This window comes from Silurus aristotelis, assembly GCF_946808225.1.
Source record: "Silurus aristotelis genome assembly, chromosome: 28".
NCBI classification, from domain to species: domain Eukaryota; kingdom Metazoa; phylum Chordata; class Actinopteri; order Siluriformes; family Siluridae; genus Silurus; species Silurus aristotelis.
Genome location: NC_139601.1, coordinates 1,700,410 through 1,723,496, shown reverse-complemented (window position 1 = coordinate 1,723,496; position 23,087 = coordinate 1,700,410). Strand labels below are relative to the sequence as shown.

General features: G+C 39.6%; 1 protein-coding gene across 1 annotated transcript; it reads left to right on the top strand.

Annotated features, from left to right (window-relative positions):
- The first annotated feature begins 1,195 nt into the window (after nucleotides 1-1,195).
- arl8bb (ADP-ribosylation factor-like 8Bb) lies at nucleotides 1,196-17,801 on the top strand. Its single transcript, XM_083533866.1, has 7 exons — nucleotides 1,196-1,517; nucleotides 8,035-8,115; nucleotides 10,414-10,487; nucleotides 10,587-10,680; nucleotides 11,036-11,103; nucleotides 11,410-11,480; nucleotides 12,949-17,801. Exons 1-7 carry the CDS (start codon nucleotides 1,395-1,397, stop codon nucleotides 12,996-12,998), a joined length of 561 nt encoding a protein of 186 aa, XP_083389992.1. The 5' UTR covers nucleotides 1,196-1,394; the 3' UTR covers nucleotides 12,999-17,801.
- Nucleotides 17,802-23,087: the final 5,286 nt, after the last annotated feature.

The following is a 23,087-nucleotide window of genomic DNA, read 5'->3' as shown; positions in this document are numbered from 1 at the left end:
AGTCTAGACATTTTGGGGCAGTTCGTGGTTTGGCCACCAGATGCCGCTACTGGTCTCGAACCTGCGGGTCTCGAACCTGCGGAAGACACTCTAGCAGTCTGCCACGGGCTCGAGCGACCCAGGTTCTCGAACCTTACAGGAATTAACCAACCAGAACCAAACATTAAGGGGTAACTTAAATACACACAACAAACGAGGAGCAGGTGGAACACATAAAACAGTTAATGACTAGGGGATAGCGAGTAGGGGCCCAGTAGCGGCATCTGGTGGCCAAACCACGAACTGTCTAAAAGAATACTTTGCCAAAAGCTTGTTTTTTTTTTTTATTAAGTCCGGATATATATCCGTGCTATTCCATCCTCAAAGAACTTGAAAGCTGGTAAGACAGTAAACCTGTGCCACAGTTTTTTTTTTTTTTTTCAATACTTGAATTGATATTAGGTCATTTACATGTGAATGGCACTTTGCTTTATTTATTAGATCGTTTATCTATTTATTTATGTATTTGTTCTTTCCCAAGGCCTACTTTCTTTTCTTTCTCACACTTGTCCTTTATGTGTGTATATTTGTTTCTGTGTATGTATGTATATATGTGTATACAAAACATTTTCTTTATATAAATACACTTGTTTTGATGACGTAGACGATTGATCGAGTAGCCCCCCCCCCCCCCCAGGAAACAGGTGGATACGTCACAGCAGTTACAGAGTAGACGTAGGCGGGGCTTATACAGCGATCAGAGCAAGTAATTACACTTACTTCATAGGTAGTAGTGCAACATGATGCACAGATTGTTTTAGTAGGTCAAGTCAAGTCCATTATTCTTTGTCATTTTAACCGTAGTGCACAGTGCAAAACACGTGTCCCAGGACCAAAGTGTTACATCTGACAACATTCACTAACAACCGGTACAATCTATTTTACATCGATCCTTTTAGTGTATTAAAGTCAACAACAACATCGTTTTGAATAAAGTCGACTTTTAATTGAGACACGCATAAGATTCACGTTAAGCAATATTTGAAAACATAAACAATGTTAGTGAATAACACTATAGTTCAATATTAGTAAGTAGTGCATATATATATATATATATTATTAATATATATAAAGGTGATATGAGACACAGCCCGACTACGCGCACCGGTTTAGGACGCGGCCCTGTGCCATTCCTGGTCATATGACCGACCGCGCGCGCACTTCCCTTCCGGAAGCTGTGTCACGGTTCGGTGCGGAGTGAAAGTAAGGAGGGGTAGAAGAGAGAGAGAGAAAGAGAGAGAGAGAGAGAGAGAGAGAGAGAGAGAGAGAGAGTTCAGATCGTGTGTTTTAGCTGCTCTTGTATGCGTGTGTGTACATCCAGATTCTGAGCTCTTGACCTGGAGAGTCTCAGCACCATGTTGGCGCTCATCAACCGGCTCCTGGACTGGTTCCGCTCGCTCTTCTGGAAGGAGGAGATGGAGCTCACACTGGTCGGCTTGCAGTATTCCGGGAAAACCACCTTCGTCAACGTGATAGCGGTGAGAGATATCTCTCTCTCACACACACACACACACACACACACACACACACACACACACACACACACACACACACACAGGGCGGATACCCACCTCCACCTTCAGCTCTAATCCAATGCAAAACCCATTCCATACTTGTCCATATATACACAGCTGTAATCTCTACAGTTTAACTAAAGACTCCTTAATGCTGGTTTCCTCCACAATTCTGATTCGGATGTGTTGCTAGGCAACGCTCAGGTTTCTCAGCTTGTTAATTCAGCGAGAACCTTTTTTTCTCCATAAAATGCTCCTGCTATTGGATATGCCTCATGTTCTGTCCTCTGAGCGAGTCACTTCCTTCTTCATAACTGTGTCATGGTGCCTGATCATGCATGCACTTTATCTCCATGACCTAACATTTCTCAGAATAGACCTTTTTATATATATATATATATATATATATATATATATATATATATATATATATATATATATATATATAAAGAACAGTCCTCCAGTTCGAAGCGTACACTGGATGTAGACTGGGATCCCTAACGAGAAGGCAAGAAGAAGAAGAAGTTAAAAAAGAAAATGTGTGTGATGACACGAGGATGAACTTGAAAGGGGAACCAGGTCGTCTGCTGATGAGTGACGTGGGGTCGTGTGATTGCAGATCGTGGCCAGGCTGTAGATGGTGTTGTACAGTAGACTGCGAAGAAGAAGTGGCCTGGAATGAACTCGGGCAAAAGCTTCATGATTGCAGCAACAAATGAGTTTAAGCTCTGGGAGATTCCTGAGCACTGAAATAAAAAAATAAAAAAAATTAAAAAAGGGTACTGAATTGGGAAAATGTGCTAAATATGAATATATTAATTATATGAATAAATATCGAGGAAACTAAGACATGAAAACAAATTGAAACAAAATGTAACACAAATAACTAAAACATCAGGCCTCTGGGGTGCTTTGTGCAGAAGGTGCTTCTTAGATGATCAAATCACTGCTTTGGCGTTTTTAAATACGATACGGACGATGTAATAAATTCGTAGAAACCTCATTATGATGATTTGTGATCGAATCTGTAAGTCACATGTCTTAGTCATCTGGCCTGCAGCATGACCTAGCTGGTTTCCTCATATCACCACTGTGAGCCGATGTCAAGCCGACAAAGATGGCAAACGGTCCCGGGTGTGTGTGACTGTCTCTACAAACACTTACTTGGCAGAGCAGGCTCTTCTTCTCACCTCGCTCTGGCTCGAGAAGCCTCTAATCGTTCTTGGCGTGTCTCTTTCTCAGAAGATGTATTGCAGTAGCAGAGTGAGCTTGGTTCTGTGCCCGTGACAAGTCTCCAGAATACGATGAATGGAAGCTGTAAATTGGACCTTCCACTTTGAAAATCGGTTCCTGAAAAGCCTTGTGGATGTCTAGAACTGGAACAAAGATAGATTATAGAGCGAGCTTGATCAGCCCAATCGCACACACAGTGAAGGATCGAATCAAACTGATACATGTCTTATATCTGTATTCGGAAACATTCATTTTGTAAACAATTTGCTCATCGTTTTTTTAGAACGTATCTAAGGACCAATCAGACGTCAGACTTCGTTATATTAGTGGTTGATTACCAGTATTGATAACTAGGTTGGACTGTACATGTCGATAACTGATTAATCAACCAAAAAATGAAAAAATAAATTATTACTTAATCACAAAAAAACCCCAGTACTGAATCTTGAAAATGTGCTAAATGAAATAAATATGAATATATTAATTGTATTAATTAATATTGAGAAAAATCAGACATGCGATTAGACTGAAACAAAATGTAACACTCCAAATAAAATAAAAAAATCTACGTCCAAAATTAATGACAACAGACACTTCAAATGAGCAGCACGTGGTGTCAGTGATTCGCCTCAAGAGGCCGCTGTCGTACTGTATAACGCAACCCGGAAAAACTATCAGTGTGGATTTTTGCAGATATCCGATAGTTAAGCAAAAAATAAATAGATATATGTATGTACATGCATAAATTCTATTTTTAGTATAGCATAATAGTATTATATATTTTAGACTTAATGATGTTAAGATTGTGGAAAAGCTCATGTAAGAAAATCATGCTTAATTTTTGACTAATAATTTTTTCCCTTATGTTTTCTGTATTAAAATATCACCAGGATGCTTAGAAATAACAATGGCAGCTAAAAATAATAATAATTAGACACGTGTTCAATCAGTTATTCAGTTGATCATGTTGTTTTTTTACTCAACACTATTTCCCTAACAGGCAAATCAGCAAATCTGAACACGTGTTGATGGTTTCGGTCTGAGGGTAGACTTCTCAAAGAGTATATTCATTTTTATAATAATTAATTATAAATAATAATTTAATATTCACCAGACCTTCTCTTCTTCCTGTTCAGTTTTAGTTTTGATCTTTAAACCCCTGAGGAGTTTCACTCTCCACCTTCATTTCAAAGGCCACGGAATGACTGAAAAACAGAAAGGAGGACTTTCAGGACACAATTTTGTAGTTTAGAGCTTATAAAATTTAGAATTTTATATTGGGGCTTGTTGTAGGTAAATCACGTTTGATCAGACCAAAAAGCTCTGATGGACGAGCAGAACTGGAAACTACCAGAGGTATAAGAACTTTCTGATTGTAGGGTATAAATGAATGTTCTACTGAAGCGCATGCACATTTTTACATTTGATTTTCCTCATGCTGAACATTACCCCAGCTATATTACTGCAGGTGGTAAAAAGCGAAATCGATCCGAGGTCATGAGGTTCTTCCGTCGCAGCTGACGTGGAATTTCTGCGGTTCAGTCGGAGGTTGTAATGATTAGAAGAGCTCCTGTGGTTCCTTCGGGACGATTTTCTGATAGACAGTTTGCTGTAAAGGGGGATTGGGTGGGGTTTATATTAAGGGGGTGGTTACTAAAGTGTTACTATACAAATCAGCTCATATATATCAATATCTGAATATCCAGTGGTGTTCATAGTGGTTAATTTATTTATGAATTAAATGGTTCTTGATTTTTTTTTTTTATAATTTTTTTTAATTTTACCAACATTTGAAAGATTGTGAAAGTGCATGTTTCAAGTTTTTACCAAATATTTAGGCCACAATTAGGGGAAAAAAGGAAAACAAAACTATTAATACATATTAATATACAGACATCTGACCATTAGATTTGTTTGTGCTTTTTGCACATCCTATTCCACATTTAGACCCTATTTGCTGTTATAAAAACCTGCACACTTCTGGCAAGATGTTTTACTTAATTTTGTAGTGTGCTTGTGGATATTTGTGTTAGTAAAGTGTGTTTGTAAAGTCAGGTACTGATGTAGGTGAGGTGAGGAGGCCTGGGGTGCAGTCAGCATTCACATTCATCCTGAAGGTGTTTAATATGGTTGAAGCTCTACAAGTCAAGTCAAGTCAAGTTTATTTGTATAGCGCTTTTCACAACAGACATTGTCTCAAAGCAGCTTTACAGAAAACAACAGTGAAGGTGAATGGTGTGCGTTTGTCCCTGATGAGCAGCCGTGGCGACAGTGGCAAGGAAAAACTCCCTTAGATGATATGAGGAAGAAACCTTGAGAGGAACCAGACTCAAAGGGGAACCCATCCTCATATGGGTGACATCAAAAGTTTGGTCATAAATCTTTCAACAATACAGAACAATTTGTGATCATCATAGATCCAGCATCAGCTTCTCCATGCCAGGGCCTTTAAACACTCGGCATCTACTTCTCCATGATCATCCATAGGTCCATAATCTTCACGAGGTGGGACGTGACTGGAGCTGGCCAAACCTCAGGAAGCCTCGGGATGGGGAGAGAAAGAGAAGCAGTGGAGAGGAATTAGCGTAGCTGCTGTTCATGATATTAACAGCACAAGTTGATAATGTGCATGTGATCAGATGTTCTGGAGCACAAGGTTGTGATGTGATGTGCGTGATGTGTGTTATGTGTAGGCTTTGCTAAAAAGATATGTTTTTAATCTACACTTAAACTGGGAGAGTGTATCTGAACCCCGAACACTGTCAGGAAGACTATTCCAGAGTTTAGGAGCTAAATGTGAAAATGCTCTACCGCCTTTAGTGGACTTTGCTATTCTAGGAACTACTAGAAGCCCAGAGTTTTGAGATCTCAGGGAGCGTGACGGATTGTAGCGTGTTAAGAGACTGGATAGATACATGGGAGCCAAACCATTTAGTGCTTTATAAGTGAGTAGCAGTAGTTTGTAGTCTATTCGAAACTTAATAGGAAGCCAATGTAGGGACGATAAGATTGGGGTTATATGATCGTATTTTCTTGACCTAGTAAGAACTCTTGCTGCGGCATTCTGAACTAACTGAAGCTTGTTTATTAATGATGCAGGACATCCACCTAGTAATGCATTACAGTAGTCTATTCTAGAGGTCATAAACGCATGGACGAGCTTCTCTGCATCAGATATAGATAACATATTTCTTAGCTTAGAAATATTTCTAAGGTGAAAGAAGGCTGTTTTTGTAACTTGATTGATGTGATTTTTAAAAGATAAGTTGCTGTCTAAAATAACTCCCAGGTCTTTTACCGTTGAACTAGTAGTTACAGAACAACCGTCTAAATGCAGGCTGAGATGCTGGAGCTTCTGTGTACTATTTTTTGGGCCGATGAGCAAAATCTCCGTTTTATCAGGATTTAATAGCAGAAAGTTATGGGTCATCCAATCTCTTATTTCTTCAACACACTCAGTTATGCGAGCTAATTGAGCTGTATCGCCTGGTTTGGATGAAATATATAGCTGGGTATCATCAGCATAACAATGGAAGCTAATTCCATGCCTTCTAATAATATTTCCTAATGGAAGCATGTATATTGTAAAAAGCAGGGGTCCCAGAACTGACCCTTGTGGCACGCCATAATTTACTAGCATTATCCTGGATAGCTCTCCATTTAAATCTACGAAATGGTAACGATTGGACAGGTAGGATTTAAACCAGCTTAATGCCTGTCCCTGAATACTGATGTAAATCTACAGCAGATCTTTCCCTCCAACCCATTTTGTGTACAGAGGTATTGTCATGCTGGAACAGGTTTTGAAACTCCTAGTTCAAGTGAAGGGAGAATTTCATGCTACAGCATCCAAAGACGTCCTGTACAGATGTGTGCCTCCAGGTTTGTTTGAACAGTTTGGAGAAGTGGCTGCCCATATAGTGGACATATGGACACATAGTGGACACATGGCTGCCCATATAGTGAACATAATTATTTAAAATATTGTTATATTGCTTGATTTAGAATATATTACAAAACACATTTATACCACATCAGCCACATATCCGTAAAGCTGCCTTTAGCCTTTTTCCCCTCTGCTCCAGAGGTTTGATTTACAGCTGTTTTGGGTGAAATTCCCTCTTTTCCCCTCCAGGAATCCTAATTACTGTTAGTGGATTAAATGCTCATTACTCCTCATAGAAAGGCTGGAATGTGACATACAGGATTGTGTGACATACAGGATTTTTAAATCTTTACAGTAGTAAAGAACATTTATTGTAAGAGACCTTTCGAAGAGAAATTGATCATTTTCCATGTCCTATTTGTTCGATTTAAAATGTTTTAACTAATCAAGTCCTGCTGCAGGACTCGAGCTCTGATCATCTATAGAGGAAGTAAAGAATGTGACTTACGTTCCGCTGGGGTTTTTTCTATTTAATTGCAGCTTATTGGATTACAAGGTTCTGAATTTTGCCTGTGTCTTGAATAGTATAATCACTGTGTGGAGAGAATTACTGTAATGTACTGCTCAATATGGCCATTGTGCTTGGAAGAAAAAAAAACTTGGGGAAAAAAAAGTCCAGATCTTGTATAATTTAGAACCACGTTGAAGGAGATGCTTTTCAGTTATCTCTTCAAAAATTCCTCTTCTACTTGTCTATTAATATATTTAGAGGTGAACGATTCATCGGTTTTTCCGATCCACACTGATAGTTTTTCCGGGTTGCGTTATACAGTATGAGAGGCCTTTAGAGGTCAATCACTAATGCCGCGTGCTGTATATTTGAAGTTTTTTTTTTTTCTTTTTTATTAATTCACACTTTTTATTTCAGTTTAAATGCACATCTTTTATTTTCCTCAATATTTATAAATATAATTATTATAATTCATATTTATTTAATTTAACACATTTTCCTGATCCAGTACTGTTTAAAAAAAAAAAAAAGAAAAAAAAAAGTTAAAGTTCAGTACTATTTTACATGGAGTGTTGTTTTTTATTTGTAATTTTTATTATTATTATTATTATTTTTTTTTTTATCCAGTAATTAAAAAAAAATCTGTTGATTAATCGTTATAGGCAAGTATGATCCAACTAAGCTGTGGGTATAAGTAAAATCCATCGGTTGACCTCTTATATAATACAGCAGGTTTCTAACTGAATAAAATACATAACAACATAATACAATACAAAATACATAGTGCCTTTACTTTTTAAACGACATTCTCTCTGTCCGCTCTACTCATTTCATCTCTTCTGTTTGTGTAGTCGGGGCAGTTCAGCGAGGACATGATCCCCACCGTGGGCTTTAACATGAGGAAGGTCACCAAAGGCAACGTCACAATAAAGGTATCTCTCTCACAATAACACACAATCAGATTCTTTTTTTCACCTGTAACTTTCTCTCTTTTTAACAAATAATCTGTGCTACGTTTTCGAGAATAAGAGAGAACTTTTGAGAGAAAAGTCCTGCATCAGCTGTACTTTTGGAAAGACTTGTTCCTGAAATTGTGCTAATTTTCACCTGGCTGCAATTTTCACTTCCTCCACATTCCCCTTACTTTTATTCATGAACGATGCTACACTGACCCCCAGTTTGATTATACTGATTGGACTTGATTAGGAAAGCCACACACCTGTCTATATAAGACCTTCCAGATCACAATGCATGTCAGAGCAAATGAGAATCATGAGGTCAAAGGAACTGCCTGAAGAGCTCAGAGACAGAATTGTGGCAAGGCACAGATCTGGCCAAGGTTACAAAAAGATTTCTGCTGCACTTAAGGTTCCTAAGAGCACAGTGGCCTCCATAATCCTCAAATGGAAGACGTTTGGGACGACCAGAACCCTTCCTAGAGCTGGCCGTCCGGCCAAACTGAGCTATCGGGGGAGAAGAGCCTTGGTGAGAGAGGTAAAAAAGAACCCAAAGATCACTGTGGCTGAGCTCCAGAGATGCAGTCAGGAGATGGGAGAAAGTTGTAGAAAGTCAACCATCACTGCAGCCCTCCACCAGTCGGGGCTTTATGGCAGAGTGGCCCGACGGAAGCCTCTCCTCAGTGTAAGACACATGAAAGCCTGCATGGAGTTTGCTAAAAAAACACCTGAAGGACTCCAAGATGGTGAGAAATAAGATTCTCTGGTCTGATGAGACCAAAATAGAACTTTTTGGCCTTAATTCTAAGCGGTATGTGTGGAGAAAACCAGGCACTGCTCATCACCTGTCCAATACAGTCCCAACAGTGAAGCATGGTGGTGGCAGTATCATGCTGTGGGGGTGTATTTCAGCTGCAGGGACAGGACGACTGGTTTCAATCGAGGGAAAGATGAATGCGGCCAAGTACAGGGATATCCTGGACAAAAACCTTCTCCAGAGTGCTCTGGACCTCAGACTGGGCCGAAGGTTTACCTTCCAACAAGACAATGACCTAAGCACACAGCTAAAATAACGAAGGAGTGGCTTCAGAACAACTTCGTGACTGTTCTTGAATGGCCCAGCCAGAGCCCTGACTTAAACCCAATTGAGCATCTCTGGAGAGACCTAAAAATGGCTGTCCACCAACGTTTACCATCCAACCTGACAGAACTGGAGAGGACCTGCAAGGAGGAATGGCAGAGGATCCCTGAATCCAGGTGTGAAAGACTTTTTGCATCTTTCTCAAAAAGACTCATGGCTGTATTAGATCAAAAGGGGGCTTCTACTAAATACTGAGCAAAGGGTCTGAATACTTAGGACCATGTGATATTTCAGTTTTTATTTTTTAATAAATCTGCAACAATGTCAACAATTCTGTGTTTTTCTGTCAGTATGGGGTGCTATGTGTACATTCATGAGGAAGAAGAATGAACCTAAATGATTTTAGCAAATGGCTGCAATATAACAAAGAGTGAAAAATGTAAGGGGGTCTGAATACTTTCCGTACCCACTGTATATTAGAGCCAAGCCTAAAAATATGAACCTTTTAATCATCTTAACAGCAAATTGTTGGTTATGAATTAAGCAAAAATGACATAAATGCACTCCTGAGACACTCCTGTCTCCACATGCTCATTATTTTTGCTACAATTAAGTGGTTTAAAAAAAAAAAAACGTAAAACAATTGAAATTCAGTTACTCAGCATTTTTGTATGCAACATTGAAACCATGAGGATTAAAATGATTGGCAGAAAATATATATATATATTTTTTCCACTTAGTATCACCTCAAATCTGCTTGTGTATCAGCAAGACCATACCCGTACTTACTTTTGGGGATTCAAAACTATATATGGGAACTGATAGCTCAGTGAATAAGATGTTGGACTTCTGATCAGAATGTCATGGGTTCAGATCCCATCTGCCACTGCTGGGTCATTGAGCAAGGCCCTAACCTTCATATATAAACCTGTATAAGGGTGTCTACCAAATACCATTTATGGTGTTCCACAAAAATCCCTACAAAATATAGTGGAACATCTGAGAGTGGTGGTTACTATAACAGCAAATGGGGACTAAATTAATGGATCCATCCATCCATCCCATCCATCCCATCCATCCCATCCATCCCATCCATCCCATCCATCCATCCATCCATCCATCCATCCATCCATCCCCTGTTAAAACCACCTGGCATCCAGTTTTTGATTGTTATTTGTTTGTTTGTTGTGTAGATCTGGGATATAGGAGGACAGCCTCGTTTCAGGAGCATGTGGGAACGATACTGCAGAGGAGTCAACGCTATAGTGTAAGTGCTGCTTCCTTAACCGATATAAAATAAATGTAATTTGTTCTTTCACACTTAGAACAGCTTCACGTGTTTATCTCCGCCTGTGGATTTTTTTAGGTACATGGTGGACGCTGCAGATCGGGACAAGATCGAGCCGTCCAGAAACGAGCTGCACAATCTGTTAGAAAAACCTCAGCTTCAAGGCATTCCTGTATGAGGTTACACTTTTGTGTTTAAGTGCTGCACAGTACAATCAATATTGTACATTACTATTGTGTATTCCTTATATGTGAAGTTTTATTCTTTTTTTCATACTGTACCAGTGATTACAATTGTCTTAATTGACAGATCATGTATTCTTCTTTTATCCGTTTATAGTTGCATGGAACAATACTTTCCCTCCTGTAAGATTAGATCTGCCTTTCATAAACATCTCCTTACTAAAAACATATCGACAATCCCAATCTGTACTTAGATTTAGAACAAGCTCAGGAATATAATCTTACATTATGATGAAGCTGTGAATTTTAACTGGGGTTTCTGAGCTCATGTGCATGTTTTCTCAGGTTCTCGTTCTGGGCAACAAGCGAGACCTCCCGAACGCTCTGGAAGAGAAGCAGCTCATTGAGAAAATGTAAGCGTGTGTTCCACATTTTCCCTTTTTTCTGGGATGGCTTGTTCCGTGCAGCCGAAAGCGTGTTTCATATTTCACTCGTTTACAGTCATGTGACGGCAGTGAAATGAAATTGGAGGAAAAAAGGAGCAGTAATTAAATAAACATGACATTTTGTTCTTCGTTTGTGCACAATCTACATTCTCAACAACGTAAATCCACCCCCCCCCCCCACCCCTTTCCTTTTATCCTCCAATGGTGTTTATTAGAACAAGCGTCACCACGTGGTTAAAATGAAAATGACTTTGTGTCTGTGCCGCTTTTCAGGAACTTGGCAGCGATACAGGACCGAGAAATCTGCTGCTACTCCATCTCATGTAAAGAGAAGGACAATATAGGTGAGTGTAATGGATCTAAAAGGCTGATACCTGATATTGTGCTTTCACTGCTCATTCTGTGTGTCGGTTTGTAATCGACACGGCGGCGATCGAGATTGTTTTTTTTGCCTCGTCATGTGTGTGAGCGCATAATGAGAAAATCAATGCGATGAGATCAGCATGCACTCGCTCATGAAACGAGGCTGGAAATGAGCTTAAAAGAAACGGCACAGATAAAAATCTGTCTGATTTTAGTCCAGTGTTGTTTCTCAATGCTGCGCTCAACCTTATGCTAAATCCTCTCTTCAATATATTGGAAATAAACCATATTTTAGGGACCTATGGCTGATCGTTACTGCATAGTACAGGAATCACAGGAAGTAGAAAAACGATGACTTGTGATGTTCATACATCTGTGATAAAAAATAAAATAAAAGTACCATTCAGAGATCAAATTCAGAAAATAAATTCATATATTTTTTTGTCCCACACACTTCATGAAGAGAATCAGAGGATTCCAGATCTGATCTATTATTATTGTACAGTAAGGGTCTAACGGTACTCCATCCGCATCAGAAACACAGTTTGTACTGCGCACGCACGAAATCACTGCCGCTTCCCGTCATCGCGGTGTTTTTACGACAGTGTAGCGATATGGACTATTTTGCTTTTTATGTGCAATGAAAGGTGGAATTAATTCATTTATAAATAGATAAATTGAGTGGATAAAAGGACGTGGTTAAAGTATGCTGTAATAAGTAGAACAGATATGAAATATCTTTACATTATTAAATATTAAATGTAAAACACATACACATCTGTATTACCCAACTATTACTATTTAATGTGTTTTTTCTATTTATTTAATCAATAAATATATAAATAATTTGTGCCAATTTTATTGGAAATTTAATTAATAAGTTAAAACGTGTTGCGTTAATTCGATTTAACATTTTTGAAAAATGTAAACTGTCGATGTTCACGAATGTTAATAATAATAATAAAAATAATAATAAAAATGTTAATAATAATAATAATAAATAATAAAAACAAAAAAACAAGCATTTTATGCTTTGCATTTCTTTCCCTGTAACTGTACCGAAAAATAAACGAGGTACGTCCCGAACCTTGAATTTTGTGTACCGTTACACCCCTAATGTACAGTGTGATTTTATAACTATAGACTAAACGCTGATGGTTGTGTGTTTATGGTACAGTATTACTTCATGCTGGTGTAATGGGTCAGTCTGGATATCCTGCTGCTGCTTCTGGAACCGTGGTTTTATTGATCTGCTCAGTATGAGCTGTGGGGGGCTTTTTCTCTGTCAAATTAAGAAGAATAAGTGCTAGAGACGTGTACAGTGCTTTCTTTCTGTTTTATTTGTACTGGAAATGTTGGGATTGTCTAAGGTCAATCTCTCTCTCTCTCTCTCTCTCTCTCTCTCTCTCTCTCTCTCTCTCTCTCTCTCTCTCTCTCTCTCTCTCTCAGACATCACACTGCAGTGGCTTATTCAGCACTCAAAGTCCCGGAGGAGCTGAGAGGACAAGCCGCTATCCTCGCCTCATCTGCGTCTCACCTTGCAGCCAAAACCCCGGCCTGCCCCTTCTCAGAGTCAAACCATGGTCCGAACAAAGCTCCAAACCCTGGATTTCCACCTATAACCAGCCTCTGGTCCTGCTTTAAGCTAGCGTGAAAGCTGTTTTAATTGTATTTTGTGGTTTTTTTGTTTTTTAAAGGCCAAAAACAGAAACCTCAGAAACCTCATTCTGTTCCAAAGTACACCACCACCACCACCAAGCCCTACTCTCAACATCTCTCTATCTCTCCCCCTCTCTCCCTCTCTGATTGAGAACCCTGTTCTCTCACGTCGAAATGCACTGTTCAGGTTGGCGTGCACGTCTCGTCAGAGCCTTGTTTTTAATCGACGCAACAGCAGATTATATATATATATATATAAAACATGTATATGAACGACAAAGATATGTAGATCTTCAAGCACATGATCACACACTTATTCTGAGATACAGATTTAAGGTCATCTAAAAATATCCAATCCAACATGACAGCAGAGTCTGATGCTCCATAAAGCATCACAGAGCAAAACTTGACTTGGTCCACATGTGGGTTTGGTCTCGTTGCATGTACAGTTGGAGATACACTGACCAGGCATAACATTATCTCTTCATCATGGCACCTGTTAGTAGGTGGATTTATTTATTAGGCAGCTTGTGAACATTTTGTCCCTTAAAGTTGATGTTAGAAGCAGGAAAAATGGGCGAGCGTAAGGATTTGAGCGAGTTTGACAAATTGTGACGTCTAGACGACTGGGTCAGAGCTTCTCCAAAACTGCAGCTCTTGTGGGATGTTGCTGGTCTGCAGTGGTCAGAATCTATCAAAAGTGCTTCAAGGAAGGAACAGTAGTGAACCGGTGACAGTGTCGTGGGCAGCTGAGGCTGGTCCAAGTGGTCCAATCCAATAGATGAGATACTGTAGATCAGTTAATGCTGTTGATGCTCAATGGGTCAGGACTGTTTTTGGCAGAAAAAGGGGGACCAACACTAATGAGCAGGTGATCATAATGTTATGCCTGATCAGTGCATGTTCTTCATTTAAACCTTCTCTCGGCACCTCACAAAGCCTTTGTCACGTTGTTGGAGTTTTCCTTGCAATTGCAGTTGATCTCATGTGCAACGACTGGATTAAAAAAACTGCCGCTTTTTGTACTTTTTGAAATTAGAATTTTTATTTTAGGTTTCTAAACACTGAAGAAGGAGTTTTTGGGTCTTCTGCGCTGATGTGGACGCTCAGGCGAAGGTTTTTTCAAAAAAAGCCCATAGCGTAGCTCAATCGCACTTAATTACTGAGAAAAACGAATAGTAATGAGATCTTAATGTGCCTTGACAATCCTTTTTCACTCTTCATCACTGTTGAGCAGACAAAACATCTCGCGTCTTTGATTTTTTTTAATCTTTAATGATTGTATACAGTGTAAATTCGGCTTAGTGCCTTATTTACACTATACACATAAAAGTTTGTGGACACCTGACCATAAGATTGTGTGCTTTTTGAACATCCTGTTCCACATTCAGTACGTATTTGCTGTTATAATAACCTTCTGGGAAGATGTTCCACTAGATTTAGTTTTAGATTGTCATAATTCAGCTATAAGGGTGTTAGTAAAGTCAGCTACTAATGGAGGTGAGGAGACCTGGGGTCTTCCACTCCAACCCACGTAAAGCATATAGTCAGAGACTTTGTCCACAGGGATATTGTCATACTGGAACAGGTTTGGGACTCGTAATTAAAGTCCAAGTTTTCATATGAAATCTATATAAGACAATATATATATATAATTGTGTGCCTCCAACTTTGTGATAAGAATCATGTGGTTGAAAAGGCAGGTGGCCTAATTCTTTTGTACATAGTGTTTAAAAATAACTTTATTGTTGGCAAATTTTGGGGAAGTGGTTAAGACTTTGAATCGGAAGGTCACAGGTTTAAATCCCACCACCACTGAGCTGCCACTGCTGGGCCCTTGAGCAAGGCCCTCAACCCTCCCCTGCTCAGTTGTAAGTCGCTCTGGGGAAGGGCGTCGCCAAATGCCATAAATGTAAATGTAATATTCCTAAAAAACTGAACAATTGTGATTTTACGACGCTCTGGATCTCGTTTAATCTTAAAGCTTTCAGTGTACCTTTTTATTATGATCATTTCTTTTTGCAGTGATCTTGCAATGCAATAGATATTTCAGTGCCTCATTTGATGCCTCATTTCAGGAAGTGTGTTTTGTGCATTTGGTTGTATTTATAAGAGGGATGATGTTGAGCTCACTTGAGAACTAAAGTGTGCAAAATGATTAGTAAAAGCACAGTGTTTTTCCGTGGGAGAACAGGACCCTCTTGAGTCTTTTTTTCCACTCTTTTGTCTCTTTCTCTCTCTCGACACTTTTGGTTCGTGCCGCTCTCCTCAGCGCACCATCGTCTCAGCTCCTTCATGGTAAGGACTCTTTCTGGTGGACATTCCCCCTCACGCGCTCATCCTGAAACACTAATAACACTCGGCTTCTCTCCTCTGGACCGATTCCTCTCAACAACACATCCGAAAAGTGATGTTACATGTCTGAAAGATTATTTATTTTTATTCCTTCTCCTCGTCTGTCCTCGTCTTATCCGTCTCAGTCTCTATATTTGCTCTGGACTCGATTGTTGGGGGGGAACAAAGAAAAAAACCTGCCAAAAAAATGCTAATCTTGTCAGCCTTTATTGGAATGAGAGCTGGAATTGTGACTGTTTGGTAGGAAAAAATGGACACAGTTTTCTCTTTTCTTCACAATAAAGGCTCTGGAGGGCATGTTGCTCACACTTAATGCAGTTCAGGTCCTGAAAAGACGGATGAGAATTTTTTTTTTTTATATAAACACTGCTGGAATCAATACTTTTGATTTAAACTGATGAGACTTTATCGCTCTTTAAGCCATGAACAAGAGGTTCCTGGTGTAAATGGGACACGTGGTTTAGTCAGTTATTATTTTTGGTTTATTTTAAGGTTTTTTTTGTTTATTTTATTGTAATTAAAATTTTACTGATGGAGGGTTTTTATTTTTCAGAGGGCTGAGAATTGGACATAAGTGAATTGGATAGTAATACAGATCAAATTTACATTTTTTCTTGAATGTATATATAATTAAGGACACGGTTGTGAGGGAAAAGATAAAAATATGTCCATTTCCTGTAAGAGCACATCAGGCAGGTCCGGTCCGTGTTAGTTTGCGTGGAGTTTACACGGAGAAAGCGACGTGATGATGGATCATTGTTCTCTGCAGACATTTAAGTGCCTTTTGCGAGCAGTTCAGCTTCTGCATCGGAACCGTGCTGCATATTAAAAAAAACGAATAAAACCCGATACAACAGTCGTTTTGGGGGCCCTCAAGAACAAGTTTCAGTGTAATTACTAAATTAACATTCTACTATTATTGACTGTAAACAATTGTTGAGCAAAAACCCTTATGTTTTGTTTTCCTTAACCAATTACACTACATGGAGAAAAGTGTGTGGACACCTGACCATTTCTCAACATCCCATTCCACATTTAGTCCAAATTTGCTGTCATAATAACCTTCACTCTTCTGGGAAGATGTTCCTCTAGATTTTACAGAGATCTGTGTGAGATTCATTTAGACACATGGATGTTAGTAAAGTCAGGTACTGATGTAGGTGCTGGTGAGAAGGTGTGGGATGCAGTCAGCATTTGAGGTCGGCGTTCTATAGCACAAGATCTTCCACTCCAATCCGTCTAAATCCGGCGTGCTTGATGCAGATCTGTGTTGGTCAGTGCCGCTGGAAGATAATCACACTGGGTTTTGCAAGAACTTTTGATGAACTTTTGACCCGTCCCAAAGAAGTCCGAGCAATTCTGTGCACTTATAAATCATCTAAACGCAATCTGTCCAATCCAACTCAACCCAAAGGAATTCTGACTAATCCTGTTAGGTTGCTGATTGTGGGAAGAGGTAGGTTAGCGGTTACGACGTTGGACATCTGCGTGGAAGAGTTCAGATCCCTGCATCGCCAACCTGCCACTGCGAGGACGCAAACCCTCCACTGTTCATTGTAAGCATAAGGCTGAAAAATGTAGACAACCAAACCAATAAACATTCCCAAAATACAACAAAAGTATTCATTTAAACCCTGTGGATCTTGGTTACTTATTTCTGAAACCTGATCACTCACAAGAAGGTAAAACTCCAACGTTTTTGATTGTATCCCATTCCTGCTGCACACTTCTAGTCGTAAGACCACTGGTTTCCAATGATTATCCTTCAGCTCTAATTCACTTACAGGAGTTACACAATCCAAAGGCACACGCTTTCAATCCGTTCATCTTCATGACTTGCTCCAGGTTCCTACATAGAGTTTTTCCTTAATGCTAACGTGCTAGTTTGTGTATACACATATACATTTTAATAAGTGCCCCCTTTTTCCCCACACCAGTAGACATCAAGTAGATGTAATGTCTCTGGACCACTCCTTTTAATTTAACACACTTGTGTAAATAAGCGAAAACACTTCCTGCGTGTGCGGAATGTGACCGGTGTTGTTGGTAGCACGCTGAACAAGTTATATCTTCTCGCTTCCTCAGGCAGAATAGTCTGTGTTTAGTGCCACGCCATTTTACAAGCTCCCCATGTATCTGATCATAACTACTGGCTGCACAATAAGTAACCACTTTACTTCGTTTTCAGAGCTGGAAACATGTACGAGCTCGGATTACTTTGATCCAGATTGATCTTTTGTCCCGTTTGTACGATTGTGCATTAAAAGTGTGTAGTATCTGATTTGAAATGGTCTCGATATCTCTTTATTTGTCTCAAACTCTGCGTACTGGTTTCTAATGGTGGACACCTGCGTGCTGGCAGCGTTCTCCTGCAGTGCGCTGTTTTAACCACATGGTGTCCTCGCTGTGCTGTTAGTCAAGCTACATGGTGTCCTCACAGTGCTGTTGATCAAGCTGGTGTGTGTGTGTGTGTGTGTGTGAGAGAGAGAGAGAGAGAGAGAGAGATTGTGTGTCTTAGTCTCAGCTTATAGTTTGTGCAAGAGATGTTCTAAATGTACACAGAAAACTATGAAAGACCTTTAAACAATCAAAACTTAACTTTTTTTTAATGATGTTTCTCTAATGTTTGCCTGATGTGTAGTGTGTGTGTGTGTGTGTGTGTGTGTGTGTGTCATCATGTAAACTGCACAAAACATTCAATAGAATGCTGGTGAAGGAACGCACATCTGTGCCACAGAAGAGTGTGGAAAAAACAAAAACAAATCCTCCCACGTGTTCTGTTCGAGAGCCTCAGAGGCGACGTCATGGCCTTTTTCAGTGCTGAGCGCTAATAGTGCAGCGAGTTCCACTTTTAGACACTTTTCCAAATTCTGCACCTCCTCCAAGTTCAAATCCCAGGACTTCCAGCTTTAAATCAAACCAGTGCTTTAAATGTCTACACTGCTTTCGATTAAAAAAAACGTTCTCTCTTTTTTATTTATTTATTTATTTATGACAATTTAATTTATTTTAAGTAAACCGCAAAGAACCCTTATTTGTTTTTTTTTTTGTTTTTTTTTTACTATTATCACTAATTCATTTTATCCAATCACATTTTTCTTTTGACAAATTATTTAATCTAATTCCTTCTTCATTCCTGTGGAGAGAGGGAGAGAGAGAGAGAGAGAGAGAGAGGGAGAGATGGGTAAGTCAATAGGTAGGTAGGTCGATGGAGAGAAATAGATGGATGGGTGGATGGAGAGAGAGAAAACGTTATTGTGAATTACAGTACAGGTACACAGCAATGAAATGCAGTTTATCATTTAGAATAGATTTAATGATTAATAATAATAATAATAATAATAATAATAATAATAATAATAATAATAATAATATATACAGAATGATTTGTGTAAATCTGCTTTGAGAAAATGTCTATTGTAATAAATGCTATACAAATAAAATGTAATTTAATTTATTGTTTTATTGAATTTGTCCTGCTTGGTTTGGGATATTAGTGTTTTTTCTCTTCTGTATTTCATTACAAAATTCCTTCCCTTTAATTATAAATTGCTCACCTTACCTTTAATTGTAAAAATCACTGAGCACACATGTGATTAATCAGCACATCTCTTCAGTGCTACTCTTCAGATGGTTTCTGAGTCTGTATTGTCGTGCCTCTGCTTCATAGCGTGATGGTTCAGTGTTTACACACTTCTCTCTGTAGTACACTCCGTTTATGTTTTCCCGTACGCCCCTGGAGGCTCAGAGGCCGTGTGTGTGTGTGTGTGTGTGTGTGTGTTGAAAGCGTTCCCCAGGTGGTCTCTGTGCTGGTGCGAGCCTAATGAGAAGCAGATTTTTCAGATGCTCCCGAAGTTGTTCATTAGCCAGATCAGATGTGTTCGATTAATATCAGGACTTTGAAGATCTGGGGAGAGATAGCGGAGATGAAAGCTGGAGATTTGGACGTTTGTACCCCATCTTCATCACAGAAGTCCAGCAGCGTTTTGGATAAGAGGACCGGGGCTTGTATCGAGAGCGCTTGCATGGACATTGATCAAGGTGTTTGTGTTTGTTCCTCATCTTTCGTTCACTGTATGGACAGAGGTTTGTGCTCATTGAACATCCCGTTCCACAGTTAGTCTCCATTTACTGTATAAAAACCTCCACTCTTCTGGGAAGATGTTCGAGTAGATTTTGACGCGTGCCTGTGGAGATTGGTGGAAATTCATTCATCCACAATGTTGTTAGTAAAGTCAGGTAGTGATGGAGGTGAGAAGGTGAGGAGACCTGGGATACAGTCAGCGTTCACATTCATATAGCAGGAGATCTTCCTCTCCAACCCATGCAAACCATATATCTTGATGGAGCTGGCTTTGTGCACAGGGGCAGTGTGGTGCTGGAACACACATTTGGGTCTCATAGTTCATGTGAGGGAAAGATTTCATGCCACTTCATCCAAAGAAGTCGTGTATAATTGTGTGTCTTTAACTTTGTTTGGGGAAAAACTTCATACGGCTGGAAAATTCAGATCTTCCAACACTTCTGTTCACCCAGTGTATCTGATTTCTTCATCATATCGAGTTTGTTTTAATCCATTCCAGGCGTGAACCTTTTTTTTTTTTTCTTTCCTCTTGGAATAAAGACCATGAAGCTTATTTTGTTTCCTGATCACCAGCAGGATGGTAATTAATCACATCCTCACAATCGACAGAGCAGGAGACTCGTTCATTACTCACAGGCGACCGAGCGCAAATTCCAAACAATCGATGGTGATTTCTCGTGAACACTTTGGAGAAAAAGCACGGATTAGACCATGTCACAAGGATAAATATATCACTCAGTCTGGAAGTAGCTCATCATCTGCATCATTTCTATCTCATACGGATTATGTCCTAAGCGAGAAAATTGATCCAAGATGGCGCCTGTTTTAATCTCCGTGGCGTCCTTTTTGTCTATTTTGATATCTTTGCACATAAACAAGTCGATGTTCAGCGGTTCTCGAACCATCTCCTCCTTAATTGCTCCTGACGTTATCCTCTCAGCTCTGGCGCAAAACTAAAGGAGCAAACTGCAAACATGTCGCGTCTGATCGAGCGTGTTTAGACGTTTGTGTACTTTTAGATTTGGGTCAAAACGGTTCCTTGCCCCCTCGAACAAAAACAATATCTTCGCAGGACAGAGGGACGCATCGAGACTCTATAAATCTCTTGCATCTTTTTTTGGATGGTGGAATTCCCTGATGAAAGCCTGTGTAGGCCGCTGGAGAGCAGCTGGAAACTGCATGCATTACTCACTCACTTGGCTCCATTAGGGTGGACGGAGAATTGAGTCCTGGGTTAGGCAGTAAAAGTGATATACAAGGCTGAGCTGTGTTACTAAACGTCCTCAGACAGTTACGAGCTGGATTAAGAGAGCTGGAAGAGACGAACTTCGGGCCACGAGTCTGCGCTGTGAAAGATGAACTGCGGAACGTATCGTCGCACTACTGGATGATGCTTTTAAAAGTATTCTGTATAGAGAGAGTATCGTAAAGTAAAAACGTTAAACGCAGCAGTAAATGAGACCAGAGTTGGTAATGAGGATGGTGGTGATGATGATGATGATGATGATGGCTACAGCTGACAGTTTTATAAACTCTTTAGATTTAAAGTTTTCATTTTAACCTCTTTATTGAAAAGGGGCCTTGCTCATAAAAAAAAAAAAAAAAAAAAATGATGACGTTGCAATTATTGTCGGTACGAGTGCTTGAGTTGGACCATAAATCTTTTTTTTTCTTTTTTTTACTTTCTTGCAAGTTTTGATTTCGTTCCCACGGTTGTCTTACAGTAATATCACTAAACAAAATTAAGAAATGCTCCAAGTCTAAGACCAGGACTTCTGGTGCTGCGCTTGACCTCATTGCTCATAAACAGTATGTTATAGCTTCAGTGCTCCACTAGAGGGCAGAAATGTCTCTTCCTGACATTTCAGTAAACTAAGAAAATTTCACACTTGACTGATAATCTGGATTTTTTTTTTTTCCAGTTTTATTTAAATATTCACTATTCAGCACTATTTCTAGGTCACTGTTTTTGGGTAAATGTATGTAAGATGGTGATATTGATCGTGTTTTTTCCTTTGTACAATAGTCCACCTTTTCCTCAAAGGTTTTATTTTCCCTTCCGTTGTGTTCACGTGACGCTGTGATGAATTTGTTTTGGAATTTGTCTTCTTCTTCTTTCGCTTCTCCCATTTGCCACAGCGGATCATCCGTCTCCATACCCCCCTGTCCTCTACATCTGCCTCTGTCACACCAACTACCTGCGTGTTTTCCCTCACCACATCCATGAACCTCCTCCTTGGCCTTCCTCTTTTCCTCCTTCCTGGTAGCTCCATCCTCAGCATTCTTCTAACCCATGTCCCAGAGGCTCTTCCACTCCAACCCATGCAATTCATATATCTTCACGGAGCTGGCTTTGTGCACAGGGGCATTGTCATGTCAGGTTTGGATCTCCTAGTTCAAGTAAAGGGACATTTTCATGCTACTGCATTCTACTGTGCACATATGCTACTGTGAAAGAGCCACATATGGCTAGAAATGTCCTGGTGCGTTTGTCCATACGATGTAACTTCATGCAAGTTCGCGTTTGGATCCACACACCTTCAAACTAGACTCTGGTATTAACATTTACCAACAGGGTTGAAGTCAGCTGTGGTTGCTCCTGAGGTCCTGCACATCATGACGGTATAATGACAATAATGAGCACTTCAGAGAAGGTAAGAACTTCAGAGAAGGTAAGTCAGATGTCGGTGTGATCAGAGAACATTGGAACACATGGATCTAAGTGCTCAGATACTTTCCAGAACCCACTTGCACCATGATGTCAGAGTTGCACAATGTATTAGATCTGAATCTCTGTTCGGTTTTTATATTTTGTTTTACTACATATTTTGCTTTAATGCTGTTTGCAAACAACTGGGTTAAGATTCCTTTTAACTAGGAACTGAAAAAAGCTTTTGATGTGTCCACACAATTTCTCACACAACTCAACCAAAAGCAGAACAATGTATGATCTAGTCTGGACAGAAAGATTTATTTCCATAAAGGTGGAGCTCTGCTGCCCCCCGGAGGCCAATTAGAGCCATTTTCCAAAAAAAATTGATTAATGATTTTCAGTGCTGCTTATCGAACAGCTGGAGAACATCTAATGGTCTTATGGCAGTATAGTATCAGTGTGCCAAGTGTGTGTTCATTGTGTGTGTGTGTGTGTGTGTGTGTGTGTGTGTGTGTGTGTGTGTGTGTGTACGTGGACAGCCTTGTACTAATGTTATTATAAAGCTTTACCCCAGTTTTCGACACTAGAGCGTAAAACCAGGTGCACATTTATAGTGTGTATTTTACGTGCACAAGGACGTAATCTGTACATTAATAACAGATGAACATGGTTTATTCCTCACATGTAACCACTTCACACACTGTACATGTTCAACAAACCCTTACATGTACAATCTCAATGTATTGGGCCATGGGATTTCTGCAAACTGTTACAAAGGTCTCTGTGTGTTTGTCTGAGAGTGTTTGGGAACTGTACATGTGTGTGTGTGTGTGTGTG

Excerpts from the sequence above, each read along its gene's own strand:
- arl8bb (XM_083533866.1), top strand. The coding sequence starts at position 1,395 with ATGTTGGCGCTCATCAACCGGCTCCTGGACTGGTTCCGCTCGCTCTTC. Across the intron at positions 8,116-10,413 it reads AAGGCAACGTCACAATAAAG|ATCTGGGATATAGGAGGACA; the intron begins GTATCTCTCTCA and ends TTTGTTGTGTAG. Across the intron at positions 11,104-11,409 it reads AAGCAGCTCATTGAGAAAAT|GAACTTGGCAGCGATACAGG; the intron begins GTAAGCGTGTGT and ends GCCGCTTTTCAG.